This window comes from Crinia signifera, chromosome 2 (assembly GCF_055691185.1).
Source record: "Crinia signifera chromosome 2, ASM5569118v1, whole genome shotgun sequence".
NCBI classification, from domain to species: domain Eukaryota; kingdom Metazoa; phylum Chordata; class Amphibia; order Anura; family Myobatrachidae; genus Crinia; species Crinia signifera.
The window spans coordinates 255,957,213-255,976,470 of NC_139218.1; the positions used below are offsets into that span (position 1 = coordinate 255,957,213).

Below are 19,258 nucleotides of genomic sequence, written 5' to 3' on the forward strand. Positions count from 1 at the left end.
TGATGGAATAAGCACACACTGGTGGTGGAAAGCGGCAGTCAATGGGAGAGATAAAGTCACAAGCGTTCAGGTGTAAGTGGTGCGGGGGGCTGGCGTCCCGTCCCACCCGCAGTGCACTTTTACCTGCTCTCACCGGCCGGGTGATGCTGGTCCTCGATCTTCTTTCCAAACATCCGCTCTGCTGTACCGCGGCTGGATCGGCGCCTTGACCGCTCGATCCAGCCGATTCCCTGAAGAAGACCCACGAGGGTCGCAACGCGTTGGAGTTCATCCTATCCACCACCACAGACACACCACTAAGTCTCCTCCTGGCTGGGAGTCGAGCGTGCAGCATTCATACAGACGGACGGACCCCGGCGGCTAAACTCCCGCGAGACGCAACCCCGGAAGTCCCGTCTGTGTGAGGCTGTGGTTACTGGCGGATCGAGCGGTCAAGGCGCCGATCCAGCCGCGGTACAGCAGAGCGGACGTTTGGAAAGAAGATCGAGGACCAGCATCACCCGGCCGGTGAGAGCAGGTAAAAGTGCACTGCGGGCGGGACGGGACGCCAGCCCCCCGCACCACTTACACCTGCACGCTTGTGACTTTATCTCTCCCATTGACTGCCGCTTTCCACCACCAGTGTGTGCTTATTCCATCAGCACCACTGAACCCACCCACCTTGACCCCCACCTGTATTTCCCCAGCAACGTGCAGTGATATTGGTTATACTGTCAGTGAATAAAACTTTCAGTTATTCCAACACATTTTTGTCATCATCTTTTCATTGCACACCCTGAGCGCAGGCCCTCACTCCCCCTGTTTTCTCTGTAATATATATATATATATATAGTTGAAATATATAAAGTACTTTATGATTTGCATATAAGGCTCTGGAACACAGGTTCTCAAACTCAGGGGTAGATGTATGAAGCAGTGATAAGGGAGAAGTGATTAAATGCCTGGTACTTTATCACTGGCCAATCAGCTCCTGACTGTTAGTTACAGCTGTTAATTGTCCCTTTTTAAAGTACCGTGCACTTTATCAGTTCTCCTCCCTCATCTCTGCTTCATACATCTACCCCTCAGTCCTCCGGACTCCACACCGGTCATGCTTTCCAGGTCACCTGTGAATTTTGAAAATGTGTCAGTTGGTGATGCACAGTGCTCGTTCTCGACGACCAAGCTTGAGAACCACATCTCTAGAAAATGTATTATACTACTGGAAAATATATAAAACAAATGTTCTCAGACATTCATTCTGTGTTTTAAAAACACGTAATTCACCAATGTTAGTGATTGTGCTTGTTCCTTATATCCAGATGTTATTTAACTATTTCTTTCCTGGCTGTCACTCCTGCTAATCACTGTTTTTCTCAGTACAGCAGGTGCATGACAACCAATATTTTTCATCTTCAAAATGTACATCAAGCTAATTACATTCCAGCCTTGATTATTTACTATGCAAGAAATCCACTTTTTTCTAAGTGTAGGATAAATAATTATCTAAGTTAATACAAGTGAAAATATCCTTGAGAGGAGAACACTGGGGATGCTGCATGCCCTACAACTCATGTGATCTGTGACGATGGCTGATTTTATCACTGTGTAGTTGGATTATCAGCATATATCTGTCTGTAACAGCAAGTACCACAGGAAGCCACTCCTCTAATAGGAAAAAAATAAAAAATAAATAAAACAGCTTGAAGCCATACCAGCCAATAGAACAGTAAGAATCTTGGGATTTTAAACAGATTTGCAGAGGCAGTGCCTGTGTGGTTCCGACAGGAGAATGCTCGTTAAATGAACACTGCTTCTTTTTGCTCATGTGTGCTTGCAGCAAGGTTTAGCTTTGTGAGACCGACATTTCAGATTAAGTCACTGGTTACCACACCGACGGTGTAGCAGCTGCATAATAAGTGACGGTGAGAATCATGTTAGGCATGCTCACCTAACCTAACTTGAATCATGTGTGAGGGGAGCTATTGGAATTCAAATAGACTTTCTTGTTCCCAGCAGTCGGCAGTAATAGAATGCTTTGTGGAAGATGACAGATGCAGGGAAAAGATGCTGTTTTGCACTATCTTGATTTGTTACAGCAGCCAACTTATTGGCATGATGAGTGACAAGCAAAAATCAGCTGGCATGGAAGGTAGGATTAGCAAAGTCATCTTATCATTACGAATGTAATAAGAAACTGACTGTGACAAAGAATATGCTAAAATGCTCTGCACGTTCATACTGTAGCAGATTATGTGAGATAAAATGGACTTTAAACTCTGTAGACAGTATTTATTCTGACGATGAAGCCTAGTGTTTTGCATAATTGCTAGTCTCATTGATGCTGAACACGGATGATATTTTTCGTTAATGTGTTAAGTTGAGAAGTGTTTCTTAAAAGTCGTTGTAGGTGCAGTTACAGCGTAGATATCAACAGAGCATCACCTGGTGCAGCAGCATCTGTACAGGAACATGAAACCTATTAGGATGAATTCTTGAATGATGTTCTGTTCTACATGTTGTTATCCAGAAATAACTGAAACAGCCTAGTCTGATTGCTGAAATTGCAAAAGCACACGATATCCCTGTGGTTTGTTTTCTCTACTTGTCACATTGTACAGCAGTATCTGGGGATCCCCTTTTGATTTATTCTGCCTATGTTCAGCCATTTATTCAGTTGTTAAGAGCGGTAGTATATAGCAGGGGAGAAAAAAAGCATTGGCTTCCTGCAGAGTGTTCCAGCAACTGTAACATCTGTCTCGGCTATTGAACTGTATTCATGTTTAGCCAACTTGATGGCAACCACCCAGCTGTTCTGTCATTTACTTGCTTGATTACGGCTCTTAATTTGTGTTTATCAGATTGTATCAAATACACATATTTCACAGTGACAGAAAAGTTCAGTTGTACTGAGAACAATTTCAGATTTGAATGCTTACTAATATATATGTATTAGATGTTGTTTTATTTGATTTCATTGTGCATGGTCTGTTTAGAATGAGTCTGACTTCAGATTAAGTCTGTCATATGCTTTATTTAATGGTTTCTTATTAAACAACACAAAATCTTAATGAGTGAGTTTAACAAGTGTCAAGTTTGATACAACAGCGGTAATTATTATGTCATTACAACTTAAGACCACTTAGCAGTAAATAACACAATTCACAGATGAGTTTGAAGCCAGTGTGATCATCTTCATATTAACACATATGTGCATTGCTGGGTAAGGCTTATCTATTATGCATCACTTGTTGCAGTTCTGTTTGGAATGTGTTTGTCAATAACTGTAGATGGGTCAAATAAATGGTTACGGAATTAGAGACCTCTAGGCCAACATGATGATGACGATGATGATGATGATTATTCAATGTTTTAAACATGTTTAAAGTTTGTTTGTCCTGAATAGTCTTGTAAATCTTTAGCATGTCTTAGTTCATTTGCAGTTCATTCATTATTAATGTATTGCACTTTCCCTTTCCAGCTCCACTGGCAGACTGACCAAATAGTAATGACAAATTCAGATACAGCATATGTACATGTCTTGGCTAACTAAAATAAGTTAAACAATATTGTGACACTTACAGTATTTTTAGCATGCCGATTCTGAATGCTTAGTAACCATAACAGGATTTCAGCATCTGTTCGTTTCTTTTCTAAAGTGCAGTACTAACAAAATGTTCTCTCTCAAAAGAGCTGCCTAAAAAAAAAGTATTGATTTCTTTTACAAATTGGCCTCCTTTCAGTTTTTGGTGATGTGTGTCAATGAATGAAATGGTTAAACATATAGAAAAGGTCAAAATATATTGTTTCCGAACCTCAATTATTGATGTGCAATTTTATTGATGCCCATGTTAAAATATTGTGCATTGATTTAGTATTTTTAATAATATGGTATTCTGCAATGTTCAAACATAGTTCTCCCTTAATCTGGTAGTTTCAGCTATAGCTTTGGGGACATAGATCTAACATTTGTTAGTCTTAAAAGTCTTGATTCATTTTGATATTACAGGTGCATAGTAAAAACACTAGAGGTTGCTAGTTATCAGTTCTAGATACCATTAAGCAAACAAAATAGCAAACAAACTTGGAAATAGATTCTGTGTATTTAAGCTTTTATTGAGATGCATCTGGCTAATTTCTAGAAGCGCTCTTGATATGTATTTGGGAATATGTTCCCTTTGAACAAAAGTATCATCAGTAACGTGCTATAATATTATAATTTATAGCGTTTTATGATACACCTGGTATTTTACTGTTATAACAACTGACATTTTTACATATTATTTGTTACAATAATTTACAACAGCTCAAGTTTACCATAACTATCCAGGACACAGGGACCCATGTACTAAGCCGTGGATTGAGAAAAAAAATAGGAAGGAGATTAAGAACAAGTTGATCAGCTTCTACCAAACCTACCATGTTGCAGAATGTGGGGCAGATGTATTAAGCCTTAACAAGAGATAAATGCAAGTGTGATAAGGAGAGATAAACGTCCAGCCAATCAGCTCCTAACTGCCATGTTACAGACTGTGTTTGAAAAAAGTCAGTAAGGAGTTGATTGGCTGGACGTTTATCTCTCTTTATCAACCTTGTATTTATCTCTTGTTAAGGATTAATACATCTGCCCCTGTGTTAGGAGCAGTTAGGAGCAGTTTGGTTGGTAACTCTCCCTACTTTATCTCTCTCCAGTGCTTAGCACATAGCCCCTGTAAGTGTCTATTGAACAGCAATTGGAAAACGTAAAGATTAAAGTTTATAGTTTTTCATGAGTAGCTGAGCAGAATGGTGCACAGCTACCTGGTGATGATAGATGTCAATGATAAAGCTGGATCTAATGCTTCGTCATGCTAGAGTGTACAGGTAAATATGCCTATCTGACACAGATTGTGAGTCACGTGTTCATAGTAGACTAAAGAAACACACACAAACACACATAGCAGTGTGCTTTGTAACCCACTCAAATTTCCTCTCAGAACAACAAAAGTGTGAACAAAAGCTTAAGTTTGCCAATATAAATATAATGTAGAGAGAAGGAGCTCACCAAAGCAGATGCAGTATTAGAAGTTGTGAAAAGTTTATTCTCTGACCAATAGGATGCAATGTTTCAGGCAGTTCAATTAACTTTATCAAGCTTTCCAACCGATTTACAGTACACGGTCACTAAAGTGCAACAGGAGCATCCAATACAAATACATAAAAATGTAAAAGCTTTACAAAGGGCACCGTGCTACATCCTATTGGGCACAGAATAAGCTATTAAAAACTTCTACTAATACATGTGCTTTGGCGATTTCCTTTTCTCTTTCTATAAATATAGAGACCATGTTCTTAGTTCTAGGAACCCTGAAGGCATAGCATAAGTACAAACCAAGGAAGACTTGTCATATGCATTGCATAAGGAAAATAGTCTTTGCAAGTAAACTATCTGAAAGACATAAACATACATAAAAATAATAAAGTTTGGCAGGGTATTTCAGTTTTCTTTTTTTGGGATTGTCCTTGATATATTCTGAATTTATTAAAACTAGAATTTTCTCTAGGAGATTGCTCTCAACCTCACCTGGCCTCTGTCTATTTGGATCTACATCTTTCAAAAGTTGGCTTACCACAATATCTCACCACTACTAAATAAAGTGAATGTTTTCCTGGATTTAGTTGTAGTTGTAAATCATGTTTTATTTGTAAAATAGTGTCACTTTGCTCTTGTATTAAGGATCTGACTATACATGGCTCAAAGTGGCTATTTGGATGTACAGTATAGGAACTTTATTTTATCACCAGTGTATACTTGTTTTAAATCTTGAGGAACATCATTCCACTCTTGTCTGTGTTCAGGTATAAATGCCTCAGTACTGTATGCTGATGGACTTTTGTCATAGTGGCCTACCCTCCTGCATTCTGCAGGATACTCCCTGACATAGCAGCAATCTCCCTCTCTCCCTCATTAGTCTAGCAATCTCCCTCATTTCACCTAGCCCACATTATGCAGCTGTTTAACTTTTGGGAACAAAATGAATGAGAGATAGATACATTTACATTGAATCATCAGTGCCATTTCCCAGCATTGGAGATAAAACACAATGGTCTTGTGGCCATTTATATGGAATCACGTGTAAAACACAATAGATGAACAATCACTAAGACATATCAGTTACATTTCTTTAGCAATTATAGTAGCTCTTACTAACTGCTATAGGGCTCATCTACATTTGGATATAAAGGTGCCCATACACAGTGGGATAAGCACCATGCGTTTTGTACTAGATCGCATCACATGCGATTTGAACGTGATGCAATGCAATCTAGTACAAAAAGTATGTGCAGCACCTACTTTTTGTGCTGTGCAATGTGCACGGGAGCATGCATACCCATTCAATTGTACCATGTATGGGCACTTTAAGTCATTTTAAAAGATTCCTCTCAGATGTAGCTAGATGCCACGTTCACAATCTCTTTTCACAATCTCTCCATATACGGAACTAGACACGCCTTTTGGGTGGAACATGAGATGCCCCCTCAATGGGGCGCTTTGCAAAATTCTACTACCAACTATAATCTCATTGAAACTACTGTAGTTTTCAAAAGTAGGCAAGTATGACTTTTGTAGGACTCCCAAACCAGTCATATATATCTAAGAAGTGCTTCTTGGAGTTCCTGTTCTAATCTCTGAGCAGGACAAATTTGCTCCCATAATGAGCAAAACCATGCTACACTGCAGGTGGGGCAGATGTAACATGTGCAGAGAGATAGTTATATTTGGGTAAGTTATTTTGTTTCTGTGCACAGTAAATACTGCCTGCTTATTACAGTGGACTTTAGATTTAAGTTTCAACACACCCCACCCAAATCTAACTCTGCACATGTTACATCAGCCCCACCTGCAGTTAACATGGCTTGGTCCATTTTGAGAACAAATTTGCCCTGGGATCATATCTGAATTAGGCCCATTATATCAGCATTTTTGTATTTATTGCCTCGTATAAGGTATAAGGTTTTGATAATTTATATATTTAGTTTTTTTATAAAGCGCTGCATTTTCCGTTGCACTTTACAATTGGAAACAACAGTGATAAACAAAATGGGGAGTAACAGACCCATATAGAGGTAGGAGGGCCCTGCTTGCCAGCTCCTTCTTTTGCCTTATATACAGCAGGATAAACAAGTTATATAAGTTTAATTTAAACTTAAAGTGACCTGCATGCATGCACATGTGTTTTCTATTTATGTATATGTATTATATTACCGTATATATTATCATATTTTGTTGCAGCAATTATTATACAAGCATAAAATAAAGATGTAACATTTACAGATGTTTCGCCTGTCCACCATACTGTGACATCAGTGTATACTTACTAGTGCAGGCGCAAATACAGTATTTCAGATAGGGATGAATGGATTCCGCTCGGGTTTTCCCGCCAGACTCGGATCGCAGATGGAGACAAAGCGTTATCATCCTGCTAATTCTTGCGGGTTTTGTATCCTACATAAGTTCCTACTGATCGGTGCCGTCTTCAGTCCAGCATTGGAGAGGGTGCAGGACAGAACTTACTGTCTGTCCTTTATTGCCTGTATATGCACAATAGATTGCTTGTTAGCCTTAAATAATATATTATTTTCATCCCTATTCTCAGTTATGTAAACGTTACATAAAAGTAGCTGTTAGTTAGACAATCTACCATCCTGTTTGCCACTGCAGTGCCACTCCTGGATGTGCCACATGTATGTGCCAATCACTTTTATCACTTAGCTTAGTTATCCAGCTACATTGGTGCAACCTTTTGGCCTAAAAACAATATTGTGAGCTGTGAGGTGATCAGAATAGACTGGAAATGAGTGGAAATTAACATTATTGAGGTTAATAATACTGTAGGAACAACAGCAAAAAAAATGTTTTTATGAGTATTATTTGAAAAAAATACAGATCCAAAACCAAAACCTGCATGATCCAGAAGACGAAGGATATCCAAATCCAAAATACAAAACCCGAAATATAGCCCGGTGCCTACCCCTAATTTCAGACATTTATATTGAGAAATGCAGGCTATTTCTACTGTATGTACATATTACCATGAATTATTTTTCTAACTCGTCAATTCCTGTTATAATATATTTGAGGGACCATCTCATTTCCCAACATTCTAATAGACTATCCAAGACATGCAATGGACTATAATCCACAAAGTGTTTCATGGTGCTCCACCCATCAATATCAGCAAAATATGAAATGTCAAAGATAATTCACATACTGCTTATCCAGAGATCATGTGTTTGAAAACAGTTCCCAGAGACATCACTGATGTCTGGAGCTGTAATTAAGTATACATTATATATATCTACAGAAAGAAACGTATGAAAACATATATATAGTATACTGTAAATCTACCTATCGTAGTTGTGAAAAAAGAAAACCCCATACAGGACAAACTGCAAAAATGTATGTTGGCTTCTTAGTATGCATTACTTTGGTAGAACAAATATCTAAAGAACATGATAGGTTATTTATAGAGAAGACTATGCATATTCTAAATGTAAACTCTATGTAAATTGTAAGTTACAATTATTATTAGAATATGTACATGCAAGTCTCAGCATATGGGTTTATGAAATAGCCTCCGAACTGCACCCTTTGTGGAAATTCCAACACATCTGGCTGTATTTTTGAAATGGCAATCATTTAATAGGCAAAACCAACGAATGATTGATGTTTTAAAATACAGCCATGCTAGCCAAAAGGTCTGCAATAGTCCATATACAGTATATGACTTTTCTTATTAAGAGTTAAAATTTAGCATGTGCCATTTCTATAAAATGAATAATTCAGTAATGTGCACAATGCAGCTGTGAGCAGTGGAAAGAAGTTGTGGACACCATTTTATTTAATGAATTCCTTTGAATGTTTTACCCAGAAGAGCAGAATGGGCCCTATTTTTGTTCACTCTTTCAGACAAAATCCTTTTTAGATGGACAAAACCATGTGCACTGCAGGGGAGCATATGCAAAATGTGCAGAGAGAATTAGATTTGGGTGGGGTTTTACTTCAAAGTGAGATCTATATTGCAGTGTAAAAATAAAGCAGCCAGTATTTTCCCTGCACAGAAACAAAATTACTCACCCAAATCTAATTCTCTCTGCACATGTTACATCTGCCCCCCTGCAGTGCACATGGTTTTGTCCATCTAAGAAGTATTTTGTCAGAAAGAGTGAACCAAAATAAGGCCCTAAGTTAAGTGCAGGGGTTGCAGTGCAGTGAATAGTCCTGATATTTATGCTTGGAGCTATTCAATTGATGAGTAGTTTACCCTTGTTGAAAATGATAGTTTAACATTTATCTAACCCACATTTCAGCATATTGAGCCTTACTGCAAACTTAATTGAAGCTAGCCACAACGTGAGCCCTTATAACCTTGTGTTTAGCTTCAGTTAAGTATGTGGTCAGCTTCAATTTTCGGTTCCCATCACAGAGCTCAATTTTAATTTCATAACATTGATTTCTATGGGATGCGGAGAGCCAATTGCCGGTTAAGTTTCTCCGGAGCTCTAAGGTAATTGGCTCATTGGAATCCCTTTCATTTGCATGGAGGAGCAGCATGTAAAATCATATGCTGCTCCCCACTCTGGATGGTTTGGGTACTGTGGTTTAATATTTTAACCCCTTCCAAATCTTTATGGACCAAATAGGAAGCCATCTACACTGGATATAGGTGAGTATTCTATATATATTTTTTTTTAAAGATACCCCATGGGATCTATTGGAGAAGAGCTCTAAAGGGCCACATGGGAATTTAGTTAAGTATATGTGAGTGTGTGGAGTGTTCATGGATGTAAAGTAGTACTTTCACTGTGTTTGTGTGCTTATTGTAATATTTGTTTTACGGGGGAACAACAGGTGCTAGTGGGTCCTTTAATGTCCCACATGCTGATTCTTGTGGTTTTCCAAATACTAGCATGTGGGGGAGGCTTGCTAAGAACTGTAGTTCCACAGATAAAACACAATATTTATTCTATGTTTACACGCAATTGCTATCAAGTCAGCACCAACCACCCAGGGGTGCTGGGGATAGAGCCGGGCTTCAGCCCTGGCCCTTGGTTGCCCTGGAGGGGTGGACCCCTTTCTTGGGGAGAGTCCACACTCCCTTGCTAGGAACCCTAGCAAGGGCTGACTGGTTGGGGGGTAATGCCACAGTCGCAGAAATCCATATAAAGGTGTGTCCTGGCACATGCTTTATCTTACTGACTAGTGGAATCTGGTGCTGGTAGTAAAAATATGGGGACCCATACATCTTTTGGAAGCAGGATCGGTCCAGAGCCTGAGGCTGGTTATGCTTTGAAAGGGGGACACCACACTATTTAATTTCAACTCTTTCTTTAACTTTTACAGAAACCACTGCACTTATCTGAATGATTCGTGCATGCTGTTGCAAATTTGGGTTCCAAATGGGGGTCTATTTGAGATTGGTAGTTTGAGCTGAAATCATGTCAAAGATGGCTGATACAAATGATATATTTTGGTGTAATATTGCGTGCTTATAGAACGTCTTGCCAAGTTTGGCATATGGTCCATTGATTCATATTGGTGTGTTCTACTACTATTTTTACTCATATTTTAGCAAGCTCTGCTTTGTGTTTAGTAAATTTCCATAATGGGGTTCATAATTTGTAGCCATTTGATATGAATAAATGTACCTCAATATGCTAAAACTTGATAAAAAAAAATATGTTGTATATTAGCACAAAAAAATATGTAAAACATTTTTATTTGTATACTATTCAAGTGCTTGTTTTTAGAAGCAGAGAAATTGCCCATAACAACCAATCAGATTCTAGCTAATATTTTCTAGAAGGTGCTAGATATATGATATACTGTATAGAATCTAATACCCAGGAGTTTTACCAGAACTTTGTGGGCCCAATATCAACATACTGAAGGGTCCCCTGTCCCAATGCTTCTGAACCATAGTATTTCCATAGTTAATATTCTTCCCCATGATACTGCCCTAGTATATTTTATGGACTACAGATAGAGCACCTTTCATATAGCCGGGTCCTGGCGATTCTATCGGAAATCGTCAGCACCCGCCATCAGACGGAAGTGGCGCTCGCTCGCCCCGTTCCGTCGGAGCTCAACGCCGCCTTCCAACACTTCCCCGACACTCACCCACACCTCCCAGCACCCCCTAACCCTGCCGTCTCCCTGTGTGTCCCTGTCAGATGGGGCGCCTCTCCCCCAGCTCTCGCTGGGGGAAATTTACTAAGATGGAAATTAGACTTCACATGTGATGTTGCTATGGGCATCCAATCAGATCTTGTCTACTATCTTATAGGTGGTGCTAAATAAATTCTGATTCTGATTGGTTGCCCATAGCAACATCACATGTGAAGTCTTATTCCTATCTTAGTAAATTTTCCCCACTGTGTCACATTACAGTGACCTCCCATTCAATTTATGCCACATTACAGTACACAATTACCATTACAACATCAGCTAATACAGTCCTCTCACTGACAATGTAATGTCACACAATTCAGGCTGAGCAATGGATGAAATCCAATTGCTCAGCAATTGCCGTATAGAGAAGATGGGTCCAGACATATTAAATAATGTATTACTGAATACTGTACAATGGTTCTGACATTACAAGAAAATGTGTAAACGGATATACTGTAAATAAATAAGATCTATTTGTCCCCATACACATGTTCTTTGTACTCAGTATGCAGTACAGGCTTACTAATGACTAAAGGTACCACATTTATTGCCAGTCTCTCAGGCACTAATCACAAATTATACATTTTTAACACTCTGAAGACTGCCGAAACTGCCCTGAAAATGAGGATGGACAAGCTCATTATACTGTAAATTTCAAAAATGAGTAGATAACATGCTCTAGTATTTCACAAAACATTGAGTTGGTGTTTGCAATCATGCATTAGTGCATATGTTGATAGCATGTAATGCAGATTTCTGTACAGCATATATTCGTGACGACCTTGAAAAACACATTAGCAGTGCACCAGAGAGACAGTTGCTTCTTTAGTAGAATTTTAACATTCTAAACAATGAGTGTAATTAATGGATTGTCTCGTTGAACAATGTTTGTATTATTATGAGCTCAAGGAGATCTCTTAAAATACAAATAAAAGGGAGGGGGTAAACTGCAATAGTGACACTTGACTTGCTGTAGATTCTTAGCATACTGTTAAGATCTCATTTTTGTGTGACCTTGGAACAATCAGTTTATCTTTCTGTGTGAACTATATGGAAAACAGACCAATGTGTCTGAAATGCTAAGTGTAGGCTAAATTGACTGTCTCTGTCTACTGACTATATAAAAAAAAACGACTCACAACCATTTTCAATGGAGCTTCAGTCAATTAATGAACTGAAGCATATTCGTTATATGCATTTATTGAAACATTTTTACATGATGACACATTTACACTTGGCTGCATTTATCAGTTTGCTTCCTATTTGTACCTGCTACTAAACACTGTTAGATATGGGCATTCATATATATGTCATGTTTTTGAAGGGCATTGTACATTGGCAATATCCAGGGCAGTGGCGTAACTATAGAGGGCCCCAAAGCAATCCCCTGCAACCTTTAGATTAAAAAAAAAATAGTGCTGTGGATGAGCGGCGGCTGTAGAAGGAAAGAGCCAGAGGCTGCACTACTGTGGTACTGTTAGCAGGTGACCAGCACCGGGGGATGGGGGGGGGGGGTAGTGATGTTAGGATCAGGGGACCCGACAAGCACCTACAGGTGGAGTAAAACAGCAGCGGAAACAAGTGACGGTAGGAGCAAGCGGCTGGAAGCAGGGGACCAGCACCAGGGGGAGGAGAAGACTGGTGCTGCCGGAAGCTGCGGAACGACACTGGCAGGAACATGGGACCAGCACCAGCAGGTACATTATAACAGTGGTAGCAGTGGGTGACAGCGGGGTAGGGAGCAGTTGACCAGGAAAGGGGGGGAGCAGGCGACCAATATTACAATGGACGGAATTGCAATGGGTAAAAAGCCTCTCTCCCTAACACCCTCCCTCTCTCATTCTCTCTTTCCCTGACACCCCCTCTCTTACTGCCAACTTCCCTCTCTCTCTGTCTTATTCTCTCTCTCTCCCTGACACACTCTTATTCTATTTCCTTTACACCCCCAATTCTACCCCTTTCTCTCCCTGACTCCCTCTCTTTGGTTATGTCTCTTCCTGACTCTCCTCCTGACACTCTCTAGATACACTCTTTCTCCATCCCTGACATTCTCTCTTGCTCATCCCCCTCTCATACTGTCTCTCCCTTGCTCCTCACTTTCTCTCATTCAATCCTTCTCCATGAAACTTCTCTCCCCCTGACCACCCCTCTCTCACTTCTCTCTCTTTTTTTTCTTTTTTTTCTTTCCCTGACACCTGTGTTTCTCACTCCCCTCACCTTCCCCCCCCCCCCCCCCCCGAAAGTATTTACAAACCCTTAAGCCCTGTACACAAAGGGCGATTTCAGTAAGAATCACCGGGGATATGAGCAACCATAATGCTGAGTGTACAGGGTGACGGTCGCCAGGAGGGTGACGGTCCCCGCAAGCCCTGAAGTGGTAGCTGGTGCTGGTCGCTGATGAAAATGGGACACTGAGCAATTTGGTCGCTGAGCGATATATCCAATCACTTTGTGTGTGTTCAGAGCTTTACTGTAAATACAGTTTTAAATTTTCACTGCTCAATATATATACAGTAGTTAAAATCTTATTTCTAATTTCAGCTTTAAGTATACAGTACTTTTAATCTTATGTAGGTAGATATAGTAACTAACACAAACAACCTTTCATCCATTGCCTTGCTTCAGCCTTACACGTTTTCTCTAGAAAAAAATCTAAGATACAGCGCTAGGGTTTTTCTGTAAAGAATTTAATACAATGGCTGAATAAAATAGTTTAATTAATAAAAAGATGAATACAAATATCACACATTGTACATTTCATATGAGAATTCTCAAAAAATTTTAAAAAATAAATGATAACAAATATATATATAATGATGAATATGGATTTTCCAGCTAGCATTCGATATTATGGAGGATTTGCTTTGTGTCCAAATCAACACCGGTAGGTATATATTTACCATATAATATGGATATCCTTGGAGTCTAGCTCCTGATGAAGGCGTGTGAACACGCCGAAACGCGTTGAGCAAACAGCATTCTTATTCCAGCTCAGCTTTGGAAAGTATCCCATCTCACACCATCTTCAGTTAAAAATCCTTGGAATTCCATACTTGACTTTATCCGGACCAGTTTTACATCACCAACTGCATTATTGCACCATTGAGTGACCATTGAGTAGCGGAATCCGCTACTGGGTAATCTCCGGGACTTCACAATTCATCTTTAACACAAGGATATCCATATTATATGGTAAATATATACCTACCGGTGTTGATTTGGACACAAAGCAAATCCTCCATAATATCAAATGCTGGAAAATCCATATTCATCATTATATATATATTTGTTATCATTTATTTTTTAAAATTTTTTGAGAATTCTCATATGAAATGTACAATGTGTGATATTTGTATTCATCTTTTTATTAATTAAACTATTTTATTCAGCCATTGTATTAAATTCTTTACAGAAAAACCCTAGCGCTGTATCTTAGATTTTTTCTAGAGAAAACGTGTAAGGCTGAAGCAAGGCAATGGATGAAAATCCATATTCATCGTTACATATATTTTTTATCATTGATTTTTTTTCGTCCATTTTCTTGAGAATTTAATGTGTTATATGTTTATTCATATTTTTATTAATTTAACTATTTTATTCAGCCATTGTATTAAAATATTTTCAGAAAAACCCTAGTGCTGTATCTTTTTCTCAATTCTGTACATTTGGGAGCATTACACCCTCCCGATAACACTGGTGGTTCCCTTTTCTTGGTTTACACGTTTTCTCTGATTATGTTCCTAATCCATAATAAAAACTTACTGTATATACAGTAACTCATCTTGTCAAGTGCAGCAATGCATGTGGAAATGATGTGTCTATATCAGTGTCGGCCTGAACATGCCTCTTAAAGATAATATCTTCTATCAACATCTCAAAACATAGCTTTCGCATTTAAAACAATTGTATTTGTACATTTGGCAGTTTTCGTAATGAAAGGTCTAAAATTAAATCTTGTAAATGGTATTGCTGTTCAGTATTTGGCCTTAACTCCCTGTGTTTAGTACTCTTTTATGCTATATCTGTTTTTTGTTTAATATTTTATGGTTGCTTTATAGCATTAACCTTTTGAGGGCCAACATCTCTGTGAGAGATATTCAAAATATCTGCTAAAACTGCCAGCGTCGCTAACATTTGTTATAAAAATTCAAATAAAAAATAGAGCAACACCAAAATATTGACATGTACAAGGTTGACATACACAAAGTTGACACAAGCAAGTTGACACAAGCATGGTGCCGTGCTACTTCCCGGTTCTACGCTCGCCACAAACTATATAAAATAAAGTAACTTAACTCCATGCCAACATGGATAGTTCATACCCCCACTATCCATGTTGGCATGGAGTTGTTTTTAGATAGCGTGGCGAGCGTAGTGAGCTACCGAACCCGCAGCGTGGGCGAGCAAAGCAAGCCCCACAAGGGGACTCAGAAGCACGGCGCCAGTACCCACAAGCAAAAGATAGACATGGAAATGGTTGACACATTAAAGGGTCAACATGAATTTTTCATGTTTTCTTGGTGTCAATTTGAGGATTTCATCACGTTGACTCAAAAATTAGAGCCATGCTTTGACCGCTAAGCTTGGCACACTTTACCATTCCCAAAGAAGGATGGTAAAATATGTAAAAGTACAAAAATCCCAAATATATATGTTAACCATTTCATGTGTCAATCATTGCCATGTTGATCTTTTGCTTATGTCGACTTTTTGAATGTCAACACTATTATCCAGATACCATGTCTAATACATCTGTTCTTATGTTGTTTCCTCAGAGATTGTCAGTGAGGCATAAATTGACAGACATTGGACATAATGCACATTTAAATATATTAGCAATTGCTACAAGTGGTGTATGCATGTGTATGGTCATACCTTCCAATTGTTATGATTTTTGTGGGACCATCCCATTCCAAAAGCCAGCAAAGTCCTGTGGAGTGGGGGTGGGGGGGTTGGGGAGTTAGGAGTCCAGAGCAGCAGTGAATAGATGCTTTGCGCACAGCATCTATTCTCGAATACAGAGGGATTGGAGATGTGGCCAGCAGCTCACAGACCTGATGACCATGCCTCCATAGCAGTGAAAATGGGGGCGTGGCCCCATAGGAGTGAGGTCATGCCCCCTAATCTGTAAGTCATGCCCCCAAATTTCAGGCAAGCACAGAAGTCCCGATTTGGACAACTCAAATGTTGTGGGTGGGATGGAATGATGCATTACACTTTTCAGAACAATAGGTGTGTCCAGATACATCTAGCCTCTAGGTACATTAAACAGCCCTTGTAGTCATACCATACCTTGCATTTTGTAACTGAATTCCAATTGTGTTAGCAAAATCGGTACTCTTTACCTAGAAGGGCGCCCATCGTGGGCATCGCATGTACATCGCATGCCATTATAATGGCATGCGATGCGACCAATGCGATGCCAGCGATTTTACATAGAAAACAATGTTAAAATGTAAATCGCGTCGGTCGCATCGCATGCGGCCAAAAAAATCGCATGCGATGCGACCGACGCGATTACCGCGATTTTACATAGGGAACAATGTTAAATGGGTCAATTGACCCGATTTAACATAGGGAACAATGTTAAATGGCCCACAGACCCCAAATAGCCACCCTGGGCCCCCCAATTGTTAACGCCACCCCACGATCAACGTGAACCCGAAGCGTGGCGAGCGCAGCGAGCCTGCGAGGGGCGGTGGTACGCGTCCTACGACCTTTTCATACCCCCACTATCCACGTCGGCATGGAGTTGAGAATAGATAGTGTGGCAAGCGCAGCGAGCCACCGAGCCCGAAGCGTGGCAAGCGCAGCGATGCCCATGATCAAAATCGTGGGCGCCCTTCTAGGTAAAGAGTACCGCAAAATCTTATTTAACCCTTATGATAGGTGTAATGGTCAATCACATGAATACACCTAAACATGTAATCTTCAATGCAGCCACTGGTGCTAAATATGGATAATTTGCACAATCAAAATATTTTTGGTAGCCTGGTAGAAATGGGATTGCAAAAGTGAACCATTTCTCAGTATTGCATACATGTGTAAATCAAAAATTACATACTTGAACACATCCTGCTGTGGCAATGGGGGAGGGGACAAGCTAATCAAGACATTTGGTTCCACCTCCATGCAGGGGGATATGGCATGTTTGGGGCAAGATTGCATAAAGTTGGGGCTAAAATTATGCAATTAGGATCCGTCCCCTCAGCCAGAATGGCTAGCTCCATAATCTGCCAATTTCACTAGGTAGTAAGTAGAATGCTGGGGGGGGGTCCACTCTTCTAGGGCGGTGGGGGACTACCCCAAAAATCATGAGTCATCCACAGGATCTGGGAGAGTAGGTAAGTTTGGTGTAAATGTATTTATTTTTCAAACTATAAGGCACTTATGGATTTCAGTCTCCATACTAAACACTTGCCTTTATTACTACTTTATTTGTCTTTAAGCAACTTGTAATAGTTATTAACGGAATATATCTAACAGCTTGGAATTTGCATTTGTTTATTATAGATCAGAGCCTTCCAAGTATATTACATAACTCCTACACTAATTTCTTGAGTGTATGGAGGCAAAGGATTCCTTATTATTTTGTGTAACATTAGACAATTACATCCTGAAATTGTAAGCTCATAGTAATATTCTTCATATACATAAATGGACACACAAGCTGTCTGGACTAGACTCTTTCATTATTTCCTATATTTTCCTATATTATACATTTCAATCCTGTATTTTTCCTCTCTTATTACTTCATTATCATTGTTTATCTGGCAAGTGCTTCTCTAAGAGTACAATCAAAATATGAGTGCCCCAAAACAAAGCACACTTTTGAATGTTTACCTCTCAGAAATAGAAGAGACGGGACATCAAATTACACCAGCTCATATAGTACACCATTGTCGTATTCCTCACTAACCTAAAGTCAGTGAGATGCATCACCTAAGGGTCATTTTTAACCTCCTTTAGTAGGAATGGTATTGGTATTCAGGTTTGGCCCACATGCAACCCATATAAAGTACAGTACAAACTCACCTGGGTACAGGTATAGTAGTTGCTCACTGAAAGATATCTGTAATTCGGGTGCTGTGTCTCTCCCTGAATCTCTATTGCAGAGATACATACTGTATATGCTCCATAACAAATATCAGCAGATTGGATTTTTCACAAAAAGTTATTCTATATGATAAAAAGGTTTATTTTTGTTTTACTTGTAAAAGAAAGTTGCGTTGTATGAAGTCACATGACAGTAATGCACTTGACCATGCATAAAGGGAATAATGCAGAGTTGAAGGTAAGTCAATTTTGCAGACAGTTTCTACAGTCTTTAGCAGTGGACATGCTCTGCAGCTCAGCATACGTGTATGTAATTGAATCCTAGTTGTACACAACTCAGCTGAATTGTCCTAACTGGTCCCAGTGCTAAATTACCTGTCTTCTATTTTCAACTTTCATTTTTATTCTAGTGAAAGAGAGAAGATCTGACGGACTTTCAGAGTATTCACTTTGTGTACGTTAAGACTATTTAGGATTGATTCATTTGATTAGCTTAGATGTAGAACCACTTAATCTAGGTGTCTATACAATTTATCCAACATGAAAAGTATTCCAAGAGCCCATCATACTGTATAATTAGTGATTTACTCCTGCAACACACAACCCTGTTCACGACACACAATTTATGGTTGCTCTGTATGCCTTTGCTTTGCTGTATAGTAAATTGCTAAGATTCATGGAGATTCAATCAATGTCTTCCATTTATAAGGCATATACGTATTCTAGTGTTGTAACAAAGAGCATCTGCCATCAAACATATTAAAAGTGAATTGTTTGGTGTTTTACTGGTGGGTATACAATTATCTGGAAAGATTTGTAAGCAGCGCTGATATTAATTGATAGCTAGGAAATATATATATATATGGTTTATGTAATTGTAAACACAGTGTTTGTGAATTCAGCATCCAGGGAATGTAATACTATGTATACTTCTGTACTTGTCACATTCTGTACTGCTGTAGCAATATAAAATGAATGATCTCCAGTCTACTATGTATCTTGGAATACAGT

At 39.2% G+C, this 19,258-nt stretch overlaps 1 protein-coding gene across 11 annotated transcripts in view; it reads left to right on the top strand.

Moving 5' to 3' along the window:
* Positions 1-1,729: 1,729 nt before the first annotated feature.
* Positions 1,730-19,258, top strand: part of DMD (dystrophin) — a 1,973,025-nt gene continuing 1,955,496 nt past the window's right edge. For 6 of the 11 annotated variants that reach the window (XM_083174336.1, XM_083174334.1, XM_083174335.1 and 3 more), the window contains exon 1: positions 1,743-2,131. In XM_083174336.1, the coding sequence (XP_083030462.1) occupies positions 1,948-2,131 (184 nt within the window). In that variant the 5' untranslated portion in view covers positions 1,743-1,947. Of the gene's footprint in view, positions 2,132-19,258 lie in introns of all 11 variants that reach the window. The other 5 variants (XM_083174338.1, XM_083174337.1, XM_083174342.1 and 2 more) reach the window with 3 other exon arrangements.